Source organism: Cyprinodon tularosa, unplaced genomic scaffold (genome assembly GCF_016077235.1).
Source record: "Cyprinodon tularosa strain WSP-4 unplaced genomic scaffold, ASM1607723v1 ctg399, whole genome shotgun sequence".
NCBI lineage: Eukaryota > Metazoa > Chordata > Actinopteri > Cyprinodontiformes > Cyprinodontidae > Cyprinodon > Cyprinodon tularosa.
The window spans coordinates 537971-564841 of NW_024039117.1; the positions used below are offsets into that span (position 1 = coordinate 537971).

At 41.6% G+C, this 26871-nt stretch overlaps 1 protein-coding gene across 1 annotated transcript; it reads left to right on the forward strand.

Annotated features, from left to right (window-relative positions):
* Window positions 1-689: 689 nt before the first annotated feature.
* cfap58 (cilia and flagella associated protein 58) lies at window positions 690-26871 on the forward strand. Its single transcript, XM_038297817.1, has 18 exons — window positions 690-776; window positions 4980-5249; window positions 5432-5571; window positions 5648-5798; window positions 5885-6079; window positions 7373-7510; window positions 7623-7782; window positions 18379-18461; window positions 18591-18782; window positions 18873-19034; window positions 19134-19280; window positions 22450-22590; window positions 22659-22882; window positions 23469-23577; window positions 23710-23814; window positions 25502-25621; window positions 25773-25897; window positions 25974-26871. Exons 1-18 carry the CDS (start codon window positions 771-773, stop codon window positions 26083-26085), a joined length of 2580 nt encoding a protein of 859 aa, XP_038153745.1. The 5' UTR covers window positions 690-770; the 3' UTR covers window positions 26086-26871.

The following is a 26871-nucleotide window of genomic DNA, read 5'->3' on the forward strand; positions in this document are numbered from 1 at the left end:
CTGTGACGTCACAAACCAGTAGGTGGCAGTAGTGTTCTTTGACAAACATGGATGCCTCCAGTAAAGCACATTCACATGAAAATTACTCTGAATATGACCGAACTGTTCCTTTAATATAGATCTACTTCACTCAGATAACCATAAACCCACTGAAGAGTTCATTAATACCAGGTAGAGTTTGAGCTTTTTTCCCAGAATCACCAGACCAAGCAGGGTCACACTTAACAGAGCCACATTAACGGATAATATATTTACTCATAAATAAGATAACAAGTGTTAATGGGATTAATAGTTCAGCATATTAATGATCATCCTTAAGTCTTTATCATCAGTGACGATTTTAATATAATAATAAGGATAGAATTAATCCACAGTTTAAAACAGTAAGAGCAGAGGAATCCCTCCAGTCTTTCAAAGAGAATTTCTATAAACATCACTGCGAGTCTGTTTGCAAGAAGATAATGCTGATGATAATTTTCTGAGTACCTTATTATAAGTATTAAGTATTATACAATTAAAAGTCCATTAATAATGTTGTCTGATAAAATCAAATACTCAGAAGCTCCATAGATCACAAAGAGTTTACAAAATGCCTGCAAAAAATCAACAACTAGTTAGTGGTTGCTAGGAAACCGGTCTTTTTTTCCCCGTCTCCTTCGTAGTCCCGCGAGAACTGCTGTTGCCATAGAAACAAGTGTCAACATTCGCTTGGATCTGAAGGAGTGCAGTGCTTTAATGAGGAATTATTTCTGATCTTTTCAGTCGGTTTGATGGAGGTGAGTTTGGTTTACAGCATTAGCTGTTGCTATGGTAACGCTAGCAGAGACATAGGAATCCTTCATGTTAATTTCAGCCCTCAAACATCACATAATGATAAAAAAAAAAAGGTAATCTTAGAGGTTTTCTCTTCAGAAATAAAACGTTTATAGAAAAGAATCTATGATGTATTTATTTATATCTGTGATGACGATCTGGTATTTTATAAAAGTATAGTACACTGTTATAATCCAAGTATACTTAAACACTTTACAGGGCAAGTTACCGTTTTTGATCACTTGCATACCCCTTACATATGGAGTATCCCCAGGGGCGGATGTAGGAAATGTGTGGCCCTAGGCAAACACAGGCAGGGGCCCCTCTGAACTGAGGAGACAACACATAAAATAGACCCATTCTACAGATAGAGAAATATTAATAGAATAGACATCCATTATCTGTTCTAGGTTGTGTCCCTCTCTTCTTGTCCCTTTTCTTCTTGTTTTCCTCTCTATGTTTTGTACTCAGCTGACTTTTCATGCTGTCTCTAAAGGAATGAAAGATTTTTTCCAAGCACTAAGCTCACTTAGCTGATTGCTCCTTCCTGTGTTTCCAAAAAGGCCAAAGTAAATAACCCAGTCCTTCTTTTCACTGTAGACAAGCCATGATCTGCTTATCTGTTCTCCATTTTTCATTTGGATGAAATAATAGCTGCATGAATCATGACAGCAGACAAGATAGAGGAGAGCAGGAGGCGGGGTTACCAATCTACTTGCTCTGGAGAGCAGAGTTCGCTGCTTTTAGATGTTGTCTCCAAAGTCTCCAGTAGCAGAAAAAAGTCTCTAGATTTGGCGCTAGGAGCTTTTTAGAAATCAAAGTGCTAGAGGGGTCTGAAAAGTGGCTAAATATAGCGACTAAAGCGCTAAGTTAGCAACACTGGTCTTTGCATGGTTTGTTTTCAAGTGGTTGCTGCTGTCTTATTATAAGTGTTTTCGAAGGCATTTTAGCCAAAGGATTTTTATCAAAAACATAATTAATGTGCACAAATAAGGAATAGTTGTATTAACCATACATGGAAACAAGAGTTTTATGGGGACCCCAGGGACGTGGGGCCCTAGGCAGCCGCCTAGTATGGCCTAATGGTAAACCCGCCCCTGAGTCCCCCCCGTCCCTCCGTGAGGTCTAGGTGCCCAATATCTATATCCAGCCGTTCAGCAAAGATCCTGCTACATGGCTGTACATCTTCTTTTGGCATTTGATCAATTAGATGAGCCCTTGAATGATATATTACCTACTGGAAAGTTAGTTAAAAAAAACAAGTCAAGAAAAAAGGTAAAAAGCTAATTGAAAAGTTAAAAAGTAAAATTAAAAAGTTAATAAGCCCAGTTGACAATTATATTTAGGTTTATAAACTAAAAGATGTCAGTACCAGTATCAGTATTAATGCCTCTTAGGTTATGTTGGACCAAATAAAATGTGTTTCCTTCTCTCTCAGTGTTTTTCATGAATTTCTTCTAGAAGCACTTTTGTTATTGTTCTTAATATATTTGAGCAAGTTGGCGTTTCTTGTTATTATATTGACATAAATTTTTGCCATAAAACATATTCATATTTTTGAATGTTACAAAGACAATAAGGTCTATTCCTGGAGTATTTCACTGAGTGCCCTATAAAGGGTTAACACTTTTCCAGCTTTACTGTGATTTCTAACATTGAACAACATTTTATATTTAGTCTACATTTTTTAAATAAAATCTACTCCATATCATGTTCCAGTTATATTTCTATTTCACATTAAATGTGGGATGAAGTAATATTTAATAAGGTGTCAAATAAAAGTTTTTAGAGTAGAGAGTATTTTGTTTGCATCCAGTTTAATTTAAATCCTAATCTAGCCTGGCTTACTGTCCCGGTTTTGGTTCTGTTAAGTTTTCTTTTTAGTTTTCAGTTTCACTTTGATCCATGTTTTCCTTTGTCTCCAGTTTTATTGGTTTAATTCCTATTTTGTAGTGTTTCCTGGATATATTGGAGTTCTTATTTTTTTCTTGGTTGCCCTCTGCTGCCCTCTTGTGTTGGTCTCCCTTGCTTCCTTCTAGAATCCTCTGTTCACACCTGCTCCCAATCAGCTCATTAGTCCTGTCTTTGTTCAGTCTCATATACTCTCCCTCCCTGTGGGAGTTTTCACCTGTAGTAGTCTGGTTTTTTGGTTCCTTCCTTTGGTTTTTGCCTCAGTTATTTCATTAAATCTTCAAGATCTCACCTCTGCCTCCTCGCCTCTGCATTTGGGTCCTCAAAACCTGCACCAACCGTGACACTGACCCGGTCCAAAGAACCAGAACCTTCCACTGGATCAAAACCAGTCAGACTCCAACTGTCAGCAGCCTGCTTCTATTCTTGGCTGGGTTTGATGATTCTGGACAAACAACATGCCAAACCGGACCTGTTCTTCCTGGTATTCACTCTGTTTTTCAGCCATATCTCTCTCTTCTTTTGGGGGCTGATTGGCGGTTTAGAAAGAAGTGATTGGAGCAGTATGGAGCATTTTTCCAGCATTAACTGTCATCTTTAGAACTGCTTTAATGAAATAAGACTTCTATGGCTGTTGGGTCAAGATCCACACATAGATGTTTAGATGGATTTTAGACAGACTGTAAAAAAATTAGATAATTGAAATAAATATATCTTTGGCCACACACCTGTTGTTATAAATTGTATATCAGCTGTTATATGATTATTACTGTGATGGTGTATGATAGATACCATTAGAATTAAGTCTTAAAAACCAGTCAGGTGGGTTTAAAATAAACCAATCCTAACCCAGTACATCCAAACTGACCTAAATGAACAAGTAAGGGTTTAAAAATATATTTTAAATCTTTTCTTTTTACAATATGACTGTTGTGGCATCAGCCATCATCTATGGAGCTGTCTGTTGGAGCAGTGGCTTATCTGTAGCTGAGAGGAAGCGTCTGGATCAGCTGATCAGGAAGGCCAGCTCTGATTGGATGCCCTCTGGACTCAGTGCAGGAGGAGGAAACAGACAGATCCTAACTAAACGAACATCTCTGTTGGATAATGTCCCCCCCCCCATGCATGAAGCTGGTGCTGAACTGGACAGCTCCTTCAGTGACAGACTGCTGCACCTTAAATGCACCAGGGAGCGTTATCACAGATCCTTCCTCCCAGCAGCTGGAAGACTCTAGAACCACCACTGTTCCCAGCAACCTCAACCAGTTCTTCCATTCATGCTGATTTTGCTCAGTTTCTACCTTAGTCAATTAAATAACCTGCTGCTGTCATTCTGCACATCTCTGATGTTTATCTATTTTCAAATATCCATTACTGGAAAAATGTTCATAGCTGCATATTGGTTATTTATTTTCCAGGTGCAAAGTTCTATATTGTTAAAACACTACAGCACGGTATTTTAGTGTTTATCTTTGAACTCTTCACTATTATGTTATTCTTATACATTTTTCTAAGGTCCATATTTGTGTGACCATTTTGTTAACAATCTTTTTGCTGCTGTAACACCAGAATTTCCCCCATTGTGGGACAATAAAGTGATTTTCTATTCTGTTCTAATATGCCAATTATAGGTAGTGTGTCATTTTATTTATTATGCAACTGATATATAATAATAAAACATTTGTTTTTTAGAGTCATATTGCTGCGTTTTAAGCACATTTGCATGAATTACTTTTTGATAAGAGGTAAAGGAAACTGACATTAGAAATAAGCTGAATGTAATATGTTTTAGTGTTGATGGTAAATGCGGCAGAAAAACTTTATTATTTAAATGTTTTTGTTTTATTTTTAGACCCGAGGCAGCGAGGGATTCTCACTGCAAAAATGAACCAGAAATAAGTAAAAATTTCTTATATTAAGCGTATTTAGCCTTAATTGAAGCAGGTATGTAAGATTATTTGCCAATGGAATGAGTGTTTTACTCATGCATCTGAAATAAGACAATGCAATTATTTTTTCTTATTTTAAATGTAAATCGTCTTGTTCGTTTGGCAAAGTGTCTCACTTACTTTCTCAATTCAAGAAAAAAAATCCACTTATATAAGAAAAAAATGACATTTTTTCCAGTGCTCTGCTGTCAATCACAGCCCGTGATTTCGTTCACATCAGATGTGATCACCTGCTGGGAGGCGCCTTGATCTGCTTCCCCTCAAACCATTTACTGTGTCTCTCTGTCCCTGCTGCTGTTTTCCTAGGGGGAGGAATCCGTAGGAAATGACTCCTCTGAGTCCTTGGAGGACTTCCAGGTTGTCCTCAGTGGGCTGGCACACGATGAGAGCTCCAACCGGATTCGGTTGGAGTACGAGAAACTGCTCCATGCTCTGGAGAAGTCAAAGGACAATGAACAAAGGCTGATGTCCAAATGCAGAGAGCTGAACGCAGAGATTTTGTCCACATCGAACAAAATGGCAGCTGCCCTGAAACTGTCTGAGGAAGACGAGGCGACGATAGCGTCACTAAAGAAGGTCAGAGTCCTGAGAGGTTGTTCTGCTCAGTAGATCTTCTTTACTGTCCCACAGCAGTTTGTTCCATGATAGTTTAAACTTCTGCACACCTGTGGTGGTTAAATCCAAAATGATTTATCCAGCTTTACTTGGAAGATTAATGCATTTCAGGGATTCAACAAAAGGATTTATTATCGGTTTAGGAGCTGGATGAGGCCTGGAAAATGGTTGATGCAGCTCATGATAAAGAGAAGAAGGACATGGAGACCATCAGGAGTTTAAAAGAAGATGTTTCCAAGCTTTCTGACGCAGCTGAGCAACAGACCGGACAACAGGAGCGGATGTAAGTTAGTGGGCCTGCAGTCTGCCTGTGGTCCTGTCAGTTCTCTGAATGAGGTGATAACTGTGGTGTTTCTAAGGGATTTAATTCAAATGATTGAGGAGACGACCAAGGAGAGAGACCAGCTGATGACAACGGTAGAAGATCTAAGAGAAAAGTTAAAGAAGGCAACGGAAACTCAGCAAGAGGTGGAAACAGAAAGAGAGGGCGCTGCGCAGAAAATTTCAAAGGTGCCGTGAATGTTGGGTAGATTTCAACGATAGATGTAACCATGGATGCAGATCCACATGCTGCTGCTCTGCACTTCTACCTCTAGCTTCAACAGGAGCTCCAGGTGCAGCACAACAAGATCTCCAGAGAGATCAGGCTGAAGGAGAAGCTCGACAAGGAGGTCCAGCAGCTGCACGCTGACATGGAGGCCAAGGAGGCTGAGATCAAAGCTGTGAACATGCAGGGCCAGAAGGCCAGAGAGGAGCAGCAGAGGCTGGAGAAACAGCTCAAAGATCTGAAGGTGAGCAGGAACGTCTGAGCGGACGTTACGTTAAGATGTCAGAAACGTCATCATATTGAAGAAGTTATGTTTCATCTGTCGGTAAAAACAAAAGATAGATCCATAATACTCAAAGAGCTTAAAGGAAAAGTCCGGTTATATTCAGAATTCAATCTTCTGAAAGTTCTTTAAATATTAAATTATTCCATACTGTTCAATAAATGATCAGTGAAGCATAGATACAAAAGGCAACTGTCAACCAGCTCCACAGGCGGCCCCGAAACAGGTCTACACTGAAAAACAGGCCAAGCTCCAAAATCTAGAAACAAAGGTGTTGATGGCAGCAGCACAGCTGATATTTCTCTCCAGGATGGAGTCACAGCCAAACAGGAACAGACCAGATGAAGCTACTATGAGAAAAAGCAGAGAGAGCAGAACGTTAGAGATTGAACTAACAGATTCTGCAGAGTGGGAGAATAGAGATAGAATGAAGCAGAATGATGAAAAAGGGGTCCCTATGTCCTCCAGCAGTCTAAGCCTATAGCAGCAGAACTATAGAGATAGCTCAGGATAACCTGAGCCACTCTAACTAGAAGCTTTATCAAAAAGGAAAGTTTTAAGTCTAGCCTTAAAAGTAGACAGGGTGTCTGCCTCACGGACTAAAACTGGTAGTTGGTTCCACAGGAGAGGAGCCTGAGAACTAAAAGATCTGCCTCCCATTCTACTTTTAGAAATTCTAGGAACCACTAAATAGTAAATGGCATGTACTTATATAGCGCCTTTTTTCAAGTCAGGAGACTTGACCAAAGAACTTTACACTACATTCATTCACGCACAGTCACACACTGATGGTGGCAAGCTACATTGTAGCCACAGCTGCCCTGGGGCTCACTGACAGAAGCGGGGCTGCCGTACACTGGCGCCACCGGGCCCTCTGACCACCATCAGTAGACAATGCAGGTGAAGTGTCTTGCCCAAGGACACAACGACACTGAGAGTCAGAGGCTTGAACGGGGCTTGATTGAACCGTCAATCCTTCCATTTCAGGGCAAACTCCTACATCCAACGCCACTGTCGCCCACTAGTAAAGGACCCTGTCGTCCGCACATCTGAGCTTAGGGGAAACAGATATTAAAATAAAGTTTCCTGAGGACAGAACTTGTGTAGTTTTTGATGATTTAAGAGCAGATTGAGGACTGAAGTCTGTTCTGCCTTTTGGTCCCTTATTCCACTGGGAGAAGGTTAAGCATGAGTTTATTTAATAACATTTATAAAGGTAATTCTGTCCAACCAAAGTCCGTTCCTCTGTCACAGGTTTTACATGAACGTTGCACCAAAGAACTGGAGCAGACTCAGGTGAAGAACACCAAACTGCAGCAGGAATGTGGCCATCTGTCATCAGCCAAGGAACAGCTCTCTATGGAGAACCATCAGAGGGAAAACGAGCTGAAGGTACCCAGCCTGTTTCTCATCATTTCAGTTCTTTTCTGTGAAAGACAGAAGAGCCAGAGTGATGAACGGCTTCCGCTGTCCTTTCATTTCCCGCCTTTTACGTTTCCACCAGGTAAGAGAGGAAGAGCTGGCTCAGATTCGTCAGGAGGTTGCCAAACAAATCAAGATGAGACTGGCGGTCCAGAAGAAGATCCACCAGATGGAGGACCAGAAAGCTGAACTAGACGTCCAGACGGAGACGCTGAAAGCTCAGATCGCTGCTCTAGAGAAAGGTTTGGAGTTTTTCTTTCTTAGAAACATGGATGTCTACATTTCAGTGGATGTAAGCTGGACTGTGCACTTTCCCAGAGGAAAACTTTTTTGCTCAGGATAGTCTTTTCTTGATCTCTCAAGACAGTACGGAGATCTCAATTGAATATCTTTATGAGATTTCTTCAATCTGAATTGTGTATCTTTTTGAGATCACCTCAATCTGAATTATTGCTCCTAAACCCCCCCTTAGGAACAAAATTGAGATATTGTGAGAATGACTTTTTGAGACTTGTAGGAGAAATGATAGTCATAGATAAGATCTCATAATTGCATCTTTTTTATTTCATTCATGTCTTGCTTATTGCTCCTAAAAAGCCAGGAGGAGCACTAAAGAGTTGTAAGACGGAGCTCAATTGCTTCTCTTCTTGAGATCACCTCAATCTGAATTATTGCTCCTAAACCCCTCCCCTTAGGAGAAAAACTGAGTTAATGTCAGAATGACTTTGAGACTAAGGTAAGAGAAAATTGAGATTAAAATGGAAGAAATAAGAAACAACTGTGAATGAACTTTAGCCTCATTTATTTTGCATTAATTCAACACGCATACCAGTGTGCATACCATTTTACAAGAGTGAACCAGGCCATACATTGTAAAAGTGACAGCAATCACATTATCCCAAAGAACCACTGGTGTAACAACATGTTAATAAACAGTGAAAAAATTCACAACTGCTGAACAAGAGGGCACACTGGTGAACAAGGGGCTGTTGTAAACATTATGCCTGTAAAGCCAGTCACTGTACTGACCTGTGACGGCATTTATTTATGAGGGCCTTTTTAAGCTTGGCCTCCTCTACTGGTTTCCAGCTCTCCATCGTTGCGCACCGCCTCACATAGGCTGCAAAAAAAAAACGGAGAAAAGAGACTTAAATTAGTTTGATATTTTCCTAGCATATTTTAATACATTATTATGTTCATTCAACTATCTGTGAAATGACATTTCTATATAGCAATGGTTCCATCTAAGTGTATAATGTTTTTGATTATTAAAATAAGAGGAAATAATGACTAGTGGCAAAGAAAACATTTAATATTAGGAATATTAAATGATGAAATAAATTGATTTTAAAAGATATGGCAAAGAAACACTCAGCTATGCATGACACAAGTACAGGTAATTTTTGATCCATCTTGTGCATTAGAATGGGTTTGCAGTGCCAGTGTATCAAAGGGTTAAAATAAAGGACTGTTTATATCCATCTTAGCCTTCCTGTGCATCTCTCAACACACCAGGAGCTACATTCAGTATCATTCAATTTCTTAATTGACTTTTACGGTGGCCGACAAGGGTCAAACGGACAGCAACGGCCCAATACGTCTCAGTTTGAGAAAACAGCTTCAAGTACAGAAACGATGCAAAATCAAACAAGTCTAAACGACGTACAAAACGAGGAACGTGTTGCAAATGAAAACACGCATCATCAAAAATGCATCATCATCAAACGCACTGCAAATGGAGAAACGATCTGTAAACCGAGAAAAGATCTGCAAACTAAAAACGCTGCATGCTCCAAACCTGCAGGGGGAGCCCTCAGCGTAACAGCTCAATAGAGAGACACACGGGATGGAGAGAGACAGAACACCTGACTAAATCACAACGGTGTATGAAAATACAGCAGGAACGGTAATGTGACTTTTACTTGATTTTATATATATATATATGTATATACATGTTTGCATGTAGATTAGCCTGCTTGATATAAAACACCTGTTTTAATAATACATTAAAAAGCCCTCTTATCACAGTCTCCCATACCTATATCAAGCAGGCTAATCTACATGCAAACATATATAAACATATATATAAAATCAAGTAAAAGTCATATTACCGTTCCTGCTGTACAGTGGAAACCGCTTATAGTGATCACGTTGGTCTGGAGTCAATATGATCACAATAAGCAGTTGATTACTATAACTGGATTTTTATTGTTTCACTTAATATTTTATGCAGAACATCATCTAAATGCCATTTGTATCGTTTTTCAATGAGAAAAATGGAAACAGACAGCTTCAGCATTGACTGAATTTTATTCTGATTTTAAACTCAGTCGTTTCAAATGCTTCTTTTGAGAAGTATCATGCAAGTTTAATTACTTTTGCCTAACACCAAGTTCACTTCTTTTTCAAAACCATGTAAAAGGTCAAAGTTTTTAAAACCAACATGCAGGAGACCAGTCTTTAAAATGTGAACTGCATTCCTCAGCTCTGGATGGGACAGCTGCGCTGTGTCCTGCTGCGAGTAAAAAATAAAATACACGTAGTTTTAAAATAGTTTTTGCATGTTTTCATTCATAAAATTCCCAAAAATAAAACTATAAGTGGATTTCTTGATCACTATAACCAAATTATTTAAACAGCATTTGTATAGAAATTATTCTGTCCTCTGGATCCTAAAGCAGCTGATTACTATATCCGTGATCACTATAAGCGGTTCCTGCTGTATTTTCATACACCGTTGTGATTTAGTCAGCTGTTCTGTCTCTCTCCATCCCGTGTGTCTCTCTATTGAGCTGTTACGCTGAGGGCTCCCCCTGCAGGTTTGGAGCATGCAGCATTTTTCGTTTGCAGATCTTTTCTCGGTTTACAGATCGTTTCTCCATTTGCAGTGCGTTTGATAATGATGCATTTTTTATGATGCGTTTTTTAATTTGCAACACGTTCCTCGTTTTGTACGTCGTTTAGACTTGTGTTTGATTTTGTGATTTTGCATCATTTCTGTACTTGAAGCTGTTTTCTCAAACTGAGACGTATTGGGCCGTTGCTGTCCATTTGACCCTTGTCGGCCACTGTAGACTTTCATAATCTAATCATATTAAAAATATATTTACTCAAAAAAAACAACAACAATCAAGTAACTAGTGTACAACAAATCAAGCAGGCAAAATACTAGAAAGTAGCTAGAACATTGCAGTCATTACACCAGAAAAACTACTCACTCAGAATTCCATCAACTTTGCTTTGGTCAAGCAGCTGCTTCCCCTCTGGTATCTTGCCATGTCGTCCGAAAGCCACTGCATTGGTGCACTCCTCTGCGGTGAAGAAGTGTTCAAAAAGGAGATGGAAAAGTCGAAGGCTGTCATGGTCACATTGGTGCATTATGGAGGCAAGCTTGAAGGATGACAGGAACAGGCCACTATTGGGAAAGAGCTCCTGAAGAGCCTTCTGTGACGGGTGGATCAAGGCTGCAGGGCTCTCCTGGTACAGAGCAACATTTTTAAGAAATCCTCGAGCCACTCTGATGTCTTCTGGCTCTGAAAAACAAAAAGGATAAAAGAAGTGTTGATGTACAGCTCTTAATGACAGTATACACCCTTGGTTATCAAAAGGTACTATTAACCACAATAGAGTTAACATTATAGACTTACTTATGCTGCAGAGAATGTCCTCCATCCTCTTCTTCTCTTTTTCAAGTTTTCTCAACTCTGGACCACACCTCTGACATGGCTGCCAGGACCTTCTGTCACTCTGTGCTACATCCTCAATGGGTTCTCCATATTCACTTTGAGGGCTTCTGTCAACTATCAGGGTGTTGCACAAGAAGATGAACTTGTGCTCAGATTTTCATCTGTCTCAGGGCGAGAAGTCTGAACTAGCATCATCTTGGTTGTGGAAGGAATCAGAATATTGGTTGAACTGTGTGCCTGCGACTCACATTGCACTGGCGAATCCACATTGAGGTGGAGTGGCTTAGGCCGTTTCGGAGGGTACAGGGTAGTGTACTGTTTGAGGGTGTGAGGAGATGGCAGAGCGTGGCCTTGGGAAGGAGGCGAAGGCAGAGCGTGGCCTTGGGAAGGAGGCGAAGGCAGAGCGTGGCCTTGGGAAGGAGGCGAAGGCAGAGCGTGGCCTTGGGAAGGAGGCGATGGCAGAGCGTGGCCTTGGGAAGGAGGCGAAGGCAGAGCGTGGCCTTGGGAAGGAGGCGAAGGCAGAGCGTGGCCTTGGGAAGGAGGCGAAGGCAGAGCGTGGCCTTGGGAAGGAGGCGATGGCAGAGCGTGGCCTTGGGAAGGAGGCGAAGGCAGAGCGTGGCCTTGGGAAGGAGGCGAAGGCAGAGCGTGGCCTTGGGATGGAGGCGAAGGCAGAGCGTGGCCTTGGGAAGGAGGCGAAGGCAGAGCGTGGCCTTGGGAAGGAGGCGATGGCAGAGCGTGGCCTTGGGAAGGAGGCGATGGCAGAGCGTGGCCTTGGGAAGGAGGCGAAGGCAGAGCGTGGCCTTGGGAAGGAGGCGAAGGCAGAGCGTGGCCTTGGGAAGGAGGCGATGGCAGAGCGTGGCCTTGGGAAGGAGGCGAAGGCAGAGCGTGGCCTTGGGAAGGAGGCGAAGGCAGAGCGTGGCCTTGGGAAGGAGGCGAAGGCAGAGCGTGGCCTTGGGAAGGAGGCGATGGCAGAGCGTGGCCTTGGGAAGGAGGCGATGGCAGAGCGTGGCCTTGGGAAGGAGGCGATGGCAGAGCGTGGCCTTGGGAAGGAGGCGATGGCAGAGCGTGGCCTTGGGAAGGAGGCGATGGCAGAGCGTGGCCTTGGGAAGGAGGCGATGGCAGAGCGTGGCCTTGGGAAGGAGGCCCCTGGACAGGAGGCGATGGCAAAAAGTGTGCGCTGACATTTGTTAAAGAGTGGATAGTCAACTTGGGGGAGGAGTGCTGGCGATAATATACATCTGCAGGGATATTCTTTCTTATGTCCTTTTTGGGTTTTTTTGCATGCCTGTATTTGGCCCAATATAATTCACAGTGGCGCTGTAAAATCTCCCATCACTCCATCTGGCTAGGACTCTTTCTCCTGGCCTCAAGACATCCAACTGTCCAATGTGGCTGTCATTCGCATCCAGAATGTCACATGTTTTAAAGATTTTGGCAGTGTAGCCATCCTCAAAAGTGACAAATGCAAAGTGACCTAAAATAAACCAAAAACCATGTCACAGTTAACATGTCATATTTCACAACAGTACATTTCAAAAGAACACAAGATATGTCCTATAATATCAATATAAATCCAGCTTTTATATTGAGTTTTCATTTACATAACTTTTTGAAACTTAAAGATTTCAGATTTATTTATGGTTAGCCCTCTGAGATGAGCAGCCAGCTTGTTTCCAATGCACATACTGTACACTGAGAGAAGAAGAGAGGGGAAGAGGAGAGGAAGAGAGGTGTGGAGTGAAGGAGAGGAGAACAGAAGGAGAGAGAAAAAAGATTTAGTGAGTTAAGAGACTGTGGTAAGAGTATACTGTATTACACTATACACGAGTATACTGTAACTATACACTGTGCTACAATTCTCACAGTTACACTCTAGTGCAGGGTTCTTCAACGTTTTCCAGGCCAAGGACCCCCAAACTGATGGTGAGATGGAGCGGGGACCCCCTAAATATATATATTGTATGAAATTGTGTTATATCAACCGGTCCTATAGTCACTCTATTACAGATGGAGTAATGTAACTAAAGTAATCCTTCCCTAGGATTATTAAAGTATTTCTGATTCCTGGTTGATGGGACAGGTGTTGTAAATGAAACGGTGCCCAGCTTGAAAGAGCTCCTGTGTGTCGCTGAATGTGAGCATTGATGACTGAAATACATCTTCTGCCTCCATTTATCTGTTTACTGCAGTCTGTTGATTTCATGTTAATGTGGATTTAAAGACATTTCAATTCAGGAGGGAATATATAAAAAAAAAAAAATGAATCAACCAAGTTTCGCGACCCCCATGCGGTACCTCCGCGGACACCCTAGGGATCACGGACCCCCTGTTGAAGACCTCTGCTCTAGTGAACCCACAAATGTTCTCTGTGGTGGCTATGATTTGTATTGTTTTTTTAACCTTGTTTGGCATTTGTTGATTCATTAAATACAAGTAGTTAAATGTGCTTGTGTTTGTTATATGATAAACATTTAGTAATGTGCATTTCACAATATGTAGTGTATTAGCCCGGGAACAGTAAATCTATATCTATTATAGTATTATTTATTTGTTGGTATTTGTTGTGGCCATTGCCCCCCCAATAATAATTTTCTGGTGCCGCCGCTGCTTGACAGTGAATTAAGACACATCTTGAGTCTAGCAGCTAAATTTATATTATTATATATTAAATATATATATTAATTGATTGTCAATTTGACCTAAATTATTATTAAAGTAGTTTATACTGTATACAGTTTAGCATGTAGGGGATCTTTAAAAATCAGCTATTCTACTTATACTTTCCTTTAATTACCAATTGATAAGTTAAAAGTAAAAAATAACAGTAAGTAAATTAACAATAACTCACCAGCTGCCTCCTCTTCCTCTTCAGTTCGCAGCTGTACATGATCTTTCATTTTGGTTGAAGGTAACCTCTGTCTTTTTGAGTTGGATCCAGATGTCATTCTGTAAATGGCAGTTTAAAAAGCATGACGTTAGCAATCTAATACTTTCATATATCACATACAAGATAAGAAATCCAAGACAAACCAAACCCTCTAGGCTTCATGGCCAAATGATCGCATCTCGATATTGAACCCAAATATCTCAATATCGATATGACTATGATTTAATGCAAAGTGCAGAGAACAGTGAAAATTACACACACTTAAACACTACATATACATACATTTACGTATACATAGTCAGTCCATATTGGACTTATTAAACTAAACATGTCTTCTTCAGATCATGTTTCTTCAAATAACTAAACTGTCTTTACTCATCAATAAAAGACTCTACTTCTAGATGTCTTGTGCTGTTGAACGTAACCGCTGTGAACCAATCATAAACTGACGTCTTATTGATCTGATTCACCGGCTTTCTTACCGTCACCGCTGTTAATGACCATGGTGAAGTTAGTTTCAGGTTGGTTAGTCAGACATACTGTAGTCGCATACAGTAGATTCAGCAGTGTCGAATATCCAACCTGAAACTAACTTCACCATGGTCACAAGCTTTTAAACAGAACAGAGAAATGTATTATATATTTTTTAGCGTGAAAAATGAAATACATGGCGTGGCGGGAGTGCGTGACAAATAGACAGAAAACTGGTGACGCAGCAGAGTCTCTACTTTCATATGACACCTTGTTTGTGTGGTTAGCATCATTTTGGTATGCTACATGTTAGCTTACTAGCTTCCTATGTCTATGCAGCACGCATTTCACGCAGCCCTTTGTACAGTGGGCGCTCTTACTTAAAAGGTTAATTTATATGGACATTTTCACAAACACAACATTGATACCAACTTCCAAGTGTGCTAAAAATCAAAGGAAACCATGCTACTTGTAATGTTAGTAGCTAGCTTGATTCGAGACTGCATGGTCGTTCAAAATTCACCGCCCAAAATTAAAATAAATTGACTACTGATATCCGTGCATTTTTATCAAGCATATCAATGTATAATGCTGTCGACGGTTACAAAACTAACTTATATGTAAGAAGTTCAAAACTTACCTTCACTCCAGACAACTTCCACTGCACAATGTCAACAGGTGCCACTTCAGAGACTGCAGACATAATTGGTCCCGACTGGACTGTCCCGCTCAAAGTGTCAGTTTGAAATTCAAACCTCCAATCAGCTGCTCTGGACGTCCGACCCAGCCCGCTCTCGTCTTTGGCCCAGTGAATATTTTATTTCCATTATTACTACCTTACTTACAAATTATTTGAAATATAGTTCATTCTCACTGTATGTGCACTGAGGATTCATGTTTCTTAACCACATTTTTTTTTCTTTTTTCTGTATGATTTCTGTACAGTACTTACATGCATCCTTGATGAATTTGCATTAATCTCTAAACATAATACTGAAACGGTTGGTTGTCTAGTTATGTTGACTTTTATTATTTTATTAATAAATTGGAAAACTTGGAATTTAAAAGTGCATTATTTTCTTTCTTGTTTTCTTGTAAGTTACAAGGTAAGGAACTTAGAGTAATATAATACAATAATTACAATGCAGAATTTGAAATGTAGTATGTCCAGTAAAATCAAAATACTCATGCAAGTAACTCTATGAGATTTCATGGAGCTTCTCTTATCCATTTTCGGAAGACTTAAACGAGACTTATTTAATATCATTTAGTGATCTCTTCTTTTGATCAGAGTAAGACACACTCTGGATGTTTATTCTGAGGTCACTATGAGAAAACTGAGACATATTTGAGAAGAATAATGAGATCTTGGGAGTCATAGCTGAGTTTTCTTTGAGCTCTTTCTTTGATCTCATGGTCTCATGTTTAGGAGGCTGAAATTAGACATATTTCAGATCATATAGAGATCTCTTGTTTTGATCAAACATGAGATTATGTGTGATTGTTTCTCCTGAGTTGAATTTGAGAGGCAGGAGAAAAAACCTTTGGTCTCACCTTAGTATCAAAAATAGCTCATTTGTGTCTAGGAGAAATGAAAGAAACAACAATGAGATCTCTTCTTGGATTTTGCTTTCCTATGGGTTATTAACCAATTTATCAACTAGCAGGAGTTAAATACACCCAGAAAACCCCCTAACTAATAGATAGAATGAATAGATAGCATGAAACCTACAATATAAACTCCACATCTAATTTACCAACAATTAAAACCTGAATTCCTGTTATCAAAATAAAAATGATATTGTTGATTGTGGCATAAAGCTAAGAGTGTTCCTCAGACCCGTTCACTGTTCAAGTCTCACCTCCACTGAAAGAAACCCAACAGGTTCTTCTCGTCCATCACTCACAGAACCCAAGATGAAGCAGAGAAGAGGAGCTATAGGCAGAAAGTAGCCGCTCGCTGGTTCTGTAGGATTTAAGGTAGAAGAACCATTTGACGAACAGCAGCAGTGACCAGCTGTGTGGAAGCTGGAGTTTGGTCATCATGCTCGGTGGGAGCAGATGCGTTTTAACAGCCACGTCAAAGTGGAAACACGTGACCAAGGATCCTCCAAACTATCTTAGATCCATCATTGCAGAAAACAGGGAACAGTTAAGGCAGCGGTGGATTTAACCTGCAGAGGATGATCCATCAAAATGGCGTCAGACTTACCACTGCTCAGAAACTTTGCCAACCAAAACCTGCATATAGGGACTATAAAGCACGATGGTCACAGCTGCCTTTAAAGCCACAGGGCTTTGCAGGGAGTATTGAGCAATCTGGGAGCTAGTGGTCAGCTGGAAATGGTTGATGAAGAGGGCTCCAAAACTTTTTTAGGGGTTGCTGCAGAATCAATAGCCCCATTTTCACTACCCTCTAAAAACCGATCCGTGCCAAGCTTGGATCAGTTAACCGTGCCGAGCTTGGTTCCTTAAGACCGTTTACACACCATGCTAGTACGGTTCCTCGCCTCCTAGTGGCGATCAATTGTACTACTGCTCTCTAGAGGTAAACCAGCAAACCAACAAGGCGGCGCCCCTAACATTCAGGAAGTTTGCGGTGAGTCAGGTGAAGAAGGCAGCCTTTGGTGAATTTCCTTCACAGAGTCGGCTTTTGGGAAGTGGATACGACAAACAATAGTCTAATCAGGGCTTCCAGATGCAGGAAACAACGACAGACGTTGAGCTTCCTCACACTGAAAAGCGGATTCATCACTGGAAATTGTGTGGCACGGAAAGGAAGCTAGGATTTTATGAAATAATCTGAACTGAATTAAACTGAATTAAACTTTTTCTCAAAGCTGCTGTTGCTTTTTGATAAAGCTTATAGTTAGAGTGGCTCAGGTTAGCCTGAGCTATCTCTATAGTTATGCTGCTATAGGCTTAGACTGCTGGAGGACATAGGGACCCCTTTTCCCTCTTCTGCCTCATTCTATTTCTGTTGTTTAATTCTGTTGTTGTCCTATCTTACCTTTTGCCGTTATTTTCTCTCTGTTCTCCTCGTCTTTTCACTAGATGATCCACCTGGTTCTGTGTCTCAGTGGTTAACTCTGTCTCTCTCCTATTGCTGTTGGCTGAGCTTTTACTGGGATTAACTAATTCTTCTCTCTTTCTTTTCCTAGACCTGAATTTAGGCTTAGTGGTCACTGTTTAGCTGTTGCTCTGGTTGATCAAATTGCTGCAGTGGCTACACCTACCTTTGTCTCACATAGAAAGTTTTCTTAGATCAGAGCTTCTGTGTTCCTTTCGCGTTTCTGCTTAAACCTCTAGTGTCTCCAGTTCACTGACGCTGAGCCTGGTTCTGATTGAGGTTCCTTCCTGTTCAAAGGGAGTTTTCCTCTTCACTGTCGCCTCCCTATATGTTTATCCAGGAGGATTAAAAGCTGCAAAGTCAGTGACTCAACCTTTAACCAGTCAGTCTGATTGAACTGCATTTTAAAAACAGACTTAAATGAGCCCAGGTGTGAATTAATATGGCTGATTATCAATAAATGAGCTGAGTTGAACCGAGTTCAGGACTTTTACTAACTGCACCACATGTTTTAAAGATTAGCATGCTTAGAGTTACACGTTATTTTGACCGCCACTGCAAAGGTTTGATCTGTTTCTGATCATCTGTGTTTTAGAGTTCGGTTCATAGAAGCTCCGCTCAGCTGGGTCCATTAGCAGGTTCTGTTAGCCGCTAATGTCTAGGTTATTTCATATAGAGATTCAAAATGTGTTTTCTGTTTTTCTTCATGTTCAACAATATGCAGAGCTTGAATCCTCCAAAAAGCAAGTGGAAATTGATAAAAAGGCAAAGGAGGAGTTGATCAGAGAGAGGGACACTTTGCACAAGGTGATCCAAGATCCAGATCTAACAAACGTTTCCCATCATTCTGCTTAGTCTGGGGTTAAATCAGCAGAACCGGACTAACAGCCCGTCACCTTCTGCATGGGGCTTCGCTGTTTATCTCCCCTTTAACAGAACATGACCAAAGCTCTGCATTCCGCTGAGAAACAGCAGAATCTTCTGAAACTCTTGGAGCAGGATAAGAGAACTTTGGAGAATGAGATCTCTGGGTACCGGCAGGAGGCCCAGAAGCAGCGAAAGATCATCCAGCAGCTGGAGAAGGAGCGCGATCGATACGTCAATGAGAGCAGCGGCCTTATGCAGAAGGCAGGTCATGCAGACGGACACATCAGAACCTCCTCCCATCCTCTTTATTATAGAGATGTTTCTGTTTGTTTTGCTTTTGTTTTTCTGCAGGTGCAGCAAAAAATCACAGCTGTTGAAGGCAAAGAGATGGAGATTTTTGATTTGAGGAAGAAGGTCACTGAGTCGGAGGCTAAAGTCAAACAGCAGGAGAACCAGCTGGAGTCCGTGGTAACAGAGAGGAATCTCTACAGCAGAAACCTGATCGAGTGTCAGGTGGGAGGGAGGAGCTGGACGCTCACACTTTGACTGCTTTTATTTTATATATCCAGTCTATTTAACAAACAAACTCACCATATTCCCTTCTTTCCTTAGGAGGAGATCACAGAGATGAAAAGAAAACTGAAGACTATGAATAACCATGCTGCCCGGCTTAAAGAGGAGATCATTGGCAAGGAGCAGGCGCTGATCAGAGATCAGCAGGAGCAGAAGCGCTTAGAGAAGGATAGCGAGGCCCTGAAGGTACCGCTCCAAGCCAGCTCCCCCGGGGGGGCAGGGGAGGGTTTCTGTTTTTCCAGCATTTTATTGTCATTATGCACTCAGAAGTACAGAGCAACGAAATCCACTCTCTGCATTTAACCCATCCCGTTGGGGAGCAGTTGGCCTTAACCACTAGGCCACCACTCCCCACGATTGATACAATTTCACACATTGATGACCTTTAAGCAAAGGTTTGGAAAAGATGACAAATAAAAAACGAACCCATAGACCAGGGTTGGTCAATTCCAGTTCCTTAGGGCCGGTTTCCTGCAACCAGTGGTGCCACCAGGGCGGGGCCATGGCCACCCTGTGCAATGCCCTGACCACCCCACTGGCCAACTCACTCACCAGTGTAAACTGTAGCAGCATCAGTTTAGCATTTCATCCCATTCTGCACAGCCAGAGACGAAACATCAAAAATCCCCCAATAAACCAAGATCTGAGGAGGTGTTGCTGAAGTCTTTCTGATTTCTACAGGCAGGTTTATCACAGTAGAAGATTCAAAACCTGAAATTATGGCTTTTAGTTTTAATTGCCACATTTTTAGTAGTGATGGGATATCTGAAGCCAGGCTTCGAGGCTTGAACCGAGAAATAAGGGGGCGTGTCAATGAAGCCCCGCTTCGAGGCCTCTGTTGTCTTGTTGAAAACCACGTGACTGGCAACAAACGAGGCCTCGCATTGCATTGGTCACGTGACTGCTTCATTTTGTGTGTCGGTTTTCAAAATAAAAGCGCGATGAATCCTGTTGCGTCATGGGTTGTAGTAGGTGGTTTGGTATCAGCAGAACAGTTTTCATCAGCAGTGGTTGAAATGGAGCCGTCAAAAAAGGGAAAAACCTCTCATATGTGGGAGTATTATGAGATGACAGATCACAATCACAACCTGAAACAGTGAAAAAAGTCCTATTCCTAAATAAAAACAATTAAACCTAAAATCCAGAAATTTCTATATTTTCTTTTGTTTAATCAGGAGATGCATCAGAATCACACATCAAAACCAGACTAAAAGCCATTAGAAGAGGCAAACTCTATGTGTAACTTAATATTAAGAATCAGAACTAGAATTCCTAGGAAGAGATGATTTTAAACAAATTCTGTCTTTAAGGAAGCAAGTTTCAAGCTCAAAGTATACAGAGTCTGCAGCAACAGTCACTCAGTTCTCAATACATTAAAGTAACACATATCTTCATTGTCTTATAAGTCCATGACATAAAAGAAAACCTAACACCACCACTGATGGTCAAGGATTAGATTGGCTACAAATCATTTTAATCATTAAAACATGACAATTAAATAGGATTCTCCTCTTACTAAACATGAGTTTGATGAAAACTTTGTGACAATATTGCATTTCCTAATATTTGGAAGTATGATCCAACTGAGTAACAAGGCTGTTACAGTTTCACCAGCAGATGTCACTAGTGAGTGATGAATGAAGCATCGAGTAATGAACTTTTTTCAACACTTTGCGTTGGAAAGCTTCATTGCTTCATGAGGCTTCACTTGCCCATCACTAATTTTTAGTGATCCCATCTGGCCCCCCCTATCAAACATTTCTGGAGGCACCACTCGGTTCAACACACCTGAATCAAGTAATTAGATGATTGAGAAGACTCAGGAGGAACTGACTGCATACTGATGAGGTAAGTCAGCCGTTTGAATCAGGTGTGTTGGTCCAAAGATGCATCTATAAGTTGCAGGATACCGGCCCTCAGGAACTGGAATTGCCCACCTCTGCCCTGGACTGTATACCAGTGATTAAACGCAGAGGAGTTCAACTGAAGTCTGATATCTTTAACTACACTGTGATGATATTTATATTGAATTAATTTATTGCCACTGAGCCTTTCCACCGTTTATCAAATGACAGTTAAAAAGTTCAAATGTTATTATTGGATGTGAGACACAAGCAAATATATTTAAAAATTGGAAATTATGTTTTCACTTGGTTGCCCAGACTTTGACTTTATCGGTATTACAGTAAAGGTGACCAGAACCAAATACATGCCACACTTTTCAGAATTGTATTTGAAAAGAAACAACTAAAAGCATTTATTATTTCTTGGCCTGTCACACAAAATCAGAGATGTCAAGTAAAGTGAAAATACTTTGTTTCCTTAGTTTACTGGAATTATTATTTTTGAGACAAATTTTTACTTTCTACTCCTTACATTTAAAAAATAGACTCGTTAATTTAGTGTCATTTAAGCCTAACTTCATTATGGCCTGTTGGTGTTAAAAAAATAAAAACCATCAAAATAATTAGTTTTGCCCAGACAATGAATTTGCTTGTAGCGACAGTGGAGAGGAAAACAAACGATAAACACTAGGTATTATGGTACGTTCACACCGCACGTGATTGAAGCAGCTGGTTGACAGTCAATGGTTGACGCGCATCAAGTCAGGTCAACATGACCTACAGCACGACTAGAGCAGCAGGAGCAGCTCCACATCAACCAATCAGAGAAGCTGATCTGGGAGCTGGCAGGGAGTCAGACACAGCACTGCTGATGCAGAGCGCTATGATCACTCCTCTGAAACAGTTTATTAACGCCTAGATTAACTTCAAATGAAGAAACCTGCCGGCAGAATATGTTGGCTTTTATTATCCTGCTGCCTGCAGTTTGTAGCACAGACCTGAAAAATGCTAACATCTACTTCCAGCTGCCACCAACAGGAGGGGAAAACCCTGGAGAGGCGAGCGGGCCTGAGGCAGCTGCTGCTGGGGATTCCCAGTGACAGCGCAGCGCCGGTATGTGGGGGTCTGAGCGGCTCCCACAGAGAAATAATCTTTGAAGGCAGGATGGTAATCTGGATGAACTGACTGCACAGACCATGTTTTCAGGAGGACTTTCTCACTTCAACATAGATTCTAACTACTTTCTACCCGCTGATCACAGCTAATATAGCAAAGCTGCTCTCTGGCATTAAACACAGAAGAATCAGACACATCTGGACTCACTTTACTGGATGTCTGACCTTAATGTGGACGAGCATCAGAAATAAAGCAGCAGAAGCTTCTTTGTTGCTCAAAGCCCATCGGGTGTAAAAGTAGCATCATGCTTCTAGTTGAATAATAAACATGAATACGTTTGACACCTCTGTAGAAAATCCAGTTTGTTAGTAACTGACATCATCTTCCTCCTCTAGGGGGAGCTACAATCCATTAAACTGCAGCTGGAGGAAACAAAGCAGCTGGTTGACAGCCAGAGAGCAGAGCAGCAGAAACTCCAGCTGATGAAAACCACCTTAGAGGATGAACAGATGCAACAGCAGAAGCAGCTGGAGCAGGTAAAGCAGGACGCTAACAGGATCAGACGGCGTCTCCCACTGCCGTCTAAACCTGTCTGTGGTCTCAGGTAACCAGAGAGCGGGACAGCCTCAGCAAACAGCTGCTGCAGGGCAACGATGAACGAGCTCAGCTGTTCGAGAAGATCAAGATCCAGCAGTCGATCCTCAGCAAAGGCGAATTCCACTACAACCAGAGGCTGGAGGAAATCCACCAGCTCAAGCTGGAGATCAAGAAGCTCCGACGCAAGAGGAACATCCTGGACAGGACCTTACCCAACACAGAGGAGCTGAGGTAACTGCTGACTCAGAGGGTAGTGACAGAGGGGGAGGAGATCCACAAAGAGTAGGAGACAGCAGGGAGTAATGAGAGACAGAGGAAACAAGAACAGCTCAACGAAATTCACTCTCTGCATATGTTGGTGAAGATTCTGTCATCCAGGTCATAGTCATTCCAAGAAAATTGAAAACAATCCACAGGAGTTTGTTTCCAAGTTGTTTCCAAGACGTTTCTCTTCCATCCAGGAAGCTTTTTAAAATCAAAATGTCAGAAATAGCGTTTAGTTCCAGGTTTTATCCAGCAGCCCAACAAAGCCTTGTTTTTGCTTAGAAAACATGCAAATAGAAACGGATGAACGGGTCCACCCCTTTGGAATGGGGGTCGTTAGGCTTCTTAGTTAGCCTGCAATGCCCCATACCTGTCTATGTCTCTGAAAGGGGGTCGTTAAAGGGAATTGTTGGCCTGGCTGAATAGGTGAGGTCTTCTGTTTCCGTGTAAAGCGGTTGGGGCTGCAATGATAGCGGGAAGAAATCAACTCTATCGCTGCTTTGGAGGTTTTTGAAAGCTGTGTTGATCTTTCAAATAATTGTCCTTCTTGCAGGACAGAACTGGTCCACCTCCAGGAAGAGCTGCTGAGAGAGAGAACCAGGAACCGTGTCCTGGAGGACCAGCAGAAGCCCATCAATATTCATAGATGGAGGCAACTAGAGGTGGGTTTCAGCTGAGCGCCTCAGCGGCTCCTACTGGACCTGTTAGGTCGGGTGGTCTCCACCGTCACTGAGCGACCACATTCTTTGGTTTGGAACCGATCAGAACCAGGATACTTTGTTGTTGTGCTGCAGGGCAACGATCCCGGGAAATACCAGCTCATCCAGAAGATCCATGCCTTGCAGAAACGACTGATTGTTAAAACCCAGGAGGTGGAGGAACGCGAACTGCTGCTGCAGGTAGATGCTCCACCTCCGGCTAATCCTCCGTCTGGGAAGTTGTGGTTATGGCACACCTATGTAAAGACAAAATGACAAAAAAAACTGTCCTTTATTTCCACCGCCCAGAAAGGTTCCTTTCTGTGTTCCAGCACAGATCCTTCATGTCTTAAGTTTCTTATGTTTAATCCTTCATCTTTTCACATTTTATTAGTGACATCAGTAAACCAGGTTTTATTTAGACTTGATGTGATGCAGGCCATCATCTGCTGCAGTACTGAAGATAAATGACTGATTTTCTCAGCCATTTTGAAAGAAATGAGCCAAAGCAACAGAGCAGAGTAGGAAGGCGGCCATGTTTGTTTCCTGCCTCGGACGATGGTTTGATCGGAGCTCTGTGAGCCGTCCAATGTTCGGGATGTTTTAACCTAAACCTGCTGTAAACTTCTCATCAGCTTCCTGCCTGCTGGCTTCTCTGATATCCAAGATGCTGTTTGTTCACTGAGGTTCATTCTCCAATGAATCTTACACGGAGTCTGTTTTCATTCAGAGGCGTCATTCTAATTAAAATATACCTTTGAAAGATTTTCAGTTTTTACAAATAATTTTTTTAAGCTTTGTGTGGATCTATCACATGGAACCCTCCAGACCCACTAAAGCTTGTTATGCATGAACATTTGAAATGTTCTTCATATACTGACCTTTAAAGCTATTATTCACCTTTGTCCCATTCCTAGTTTTGGAAAACAAGTTAGGAAAAGTTAGTCACAGTAAAAGCCGAGCCCATAGCCATGTCTAGGAGAGAATCAGGAACAAACACTAAAGATTAAGCCAAGCTCCAACATCTAGAAACAAAGGTGTTGATGGCAGCAGCACAGCTGATATTTCTCTCCAGGATGGAGTCACAGCCAAACAGGAACAGACCAGATGAAGCTACTATGAGAAAAAGCAGAGAGAGCAGAACGTTAGAGATTGAACTAACAGATTCTGCAGAGTGGGAGAATAGAAATAGAATGAAGCAGAATGGTGAAAAGGGGTCCCTATGTCCTCCAGCAGTCTAAGCCTATAGCAGCAGAACTATAGAGATAGCTCAGGATAACCTGAGCCACTCTAACTAGAAGCTTTATCAAAAAGGAAAGTTTTAAGCCTAGCCTTAAAAGTAGACAGGGTGTCTGCCTCACGGACTAAAACTGGTAGTTGGTTCCACAGGAGAGGAGCCTGAGAACTAAAAGATCTGCCTCCCATTCTACTTTTAGAAATTCTAGGAACGATTAGTAAACCTGCAGATTGAGAGCGAAGTGCTCTGTTAGGAACATAAGGAACAATCAGATCTCTGATATAAGATGGAGCTTGGCCATTTAAGGCTTTATATGTGAGAAGGAGGATTTTAAATTCTATTCTGGATTTAACAGGAAGCCAATGAAGAGAAGCCAGGATAGGCGAGATATGATCTCTCTTTTTCATTTTCATCAGGACTCTGGCTGCAGCATTTTGGATCAGCTGAAGGCTTTTAACTACAGTTTGTGGACTTCCTGATAGTAAAGAATTACAATAGTCCAGCCTTGAAGTAACAAATGCATGGACTAGTTTCTCAGCTTCACCCCTGGACAGGAGATTTCTCATTTTTTCAATATTCCGCAGATGAAAGAAGGAAATTCAAGAAACCTCTTTGATAAAGCTTCTCTGAATTTTCGTTTTTCAATTGTAGGAAAAAGAGAAGCTGTATGAAGAACTGAAGCAGATTCTGGCCCGGCAACCTGGTCCTGAGGCAGCGGAACAGCTTCAGCGATGCCGCTGGACCATCAGAGAGCGAACCAAAAAGCTACAGGTGCTCCTCCCTGCCTTTATAAAACCAACTCAGTGACATTTATTGATGTTTTCGTCATTTATTGTTTCCTTTGTGTTTGTGTTTAAATTGTTATTATGACCCGTCTGGATCTGCATCTGTTTTAGTGGATGCTTGTGTCCAATGTCTGCAGGCAATGATGGGAAATGTGAAGATGCTCGACTCAAAGTTGGACGAGTATAAAAGTGAGAATGAGAGGCTGAGCAGTGAGCTGGCCAATGTAAAGAAGAAGTACCTCAGTCAGAAAAGGCTCCATAGGTGAGAACCTCTCAGACCATCCTGAAAGTTGAACTCTGTGATGTCTGATCTCTGATGACCCAGTGTGTGTCCACAGTGAGCAGAGGAGCAGAACCACAGTGGAGGAACAGGAAGCTCTGCCACAGCTGAGCAGCACACCTCACATCATCGGAGGAGGTTTCAGGATCTACAGTCCAGTCAGACCCTGATGGCCATCAGACCTGCTATAGATCACCTTACAACAAAACTGATTATGAGACATCAGGGTTCCGTTTCATGAAGCAGGTTTAACAATTACAGACTCAGATCCTCAACTCTAAATTGATCTGGCCTAAAGTCAGGAACTCTGAGTTTTCGGTTTCACAACGGCTGTTATGTATTAGTTAAATCAACTCTAAGTAGAACCACTCAGAGTTGAGCACGTGCGTAACAAGTATGAAAAGCCATTATGACCATGGTCACCATGATGACAGAAGTGCCCATTTCCCCCCACTGGAACTAGAGATTTTAATGAAGAAATTAAAAAATAAATGAAAAATGTGTTTAGAGGACAGAGAAATGGCGCTACAGCTGTAAAGGAGAGGAAGATGGTGAGCGAGAAGATTGTTGCTTGAGTTGATGAGTAAGTTTATAGAAAGTGGGCTATGGCAGGCCGTTAAAACCAAGGGATTGGCTGTAAGGAGAGCGGAGACAGAGGACGCTCTGAGTTTACTGAAAGTAACCAGGTTAGCTCTGGGGAGCACGTTACTATGGCAACAGAAACAGATTGAGGAAACTCTTTGTGAAACAGAAAAGTTTCCCACATTTCAGGTTTAGAAAACTGAGTTTTAGACAACCTGCTTTTTGAAACGGACCCCAGTCCATCTCAGACAGGAGTCGTCTTTTCATTGTAGATCAGCCTGTTTTATAGTATTTAATGTAAAAAATATTTCATCATCTGTGTGTAGAGATGATTATTAATAAATACCTGATTATATGAACCCGTTAGTCCATCA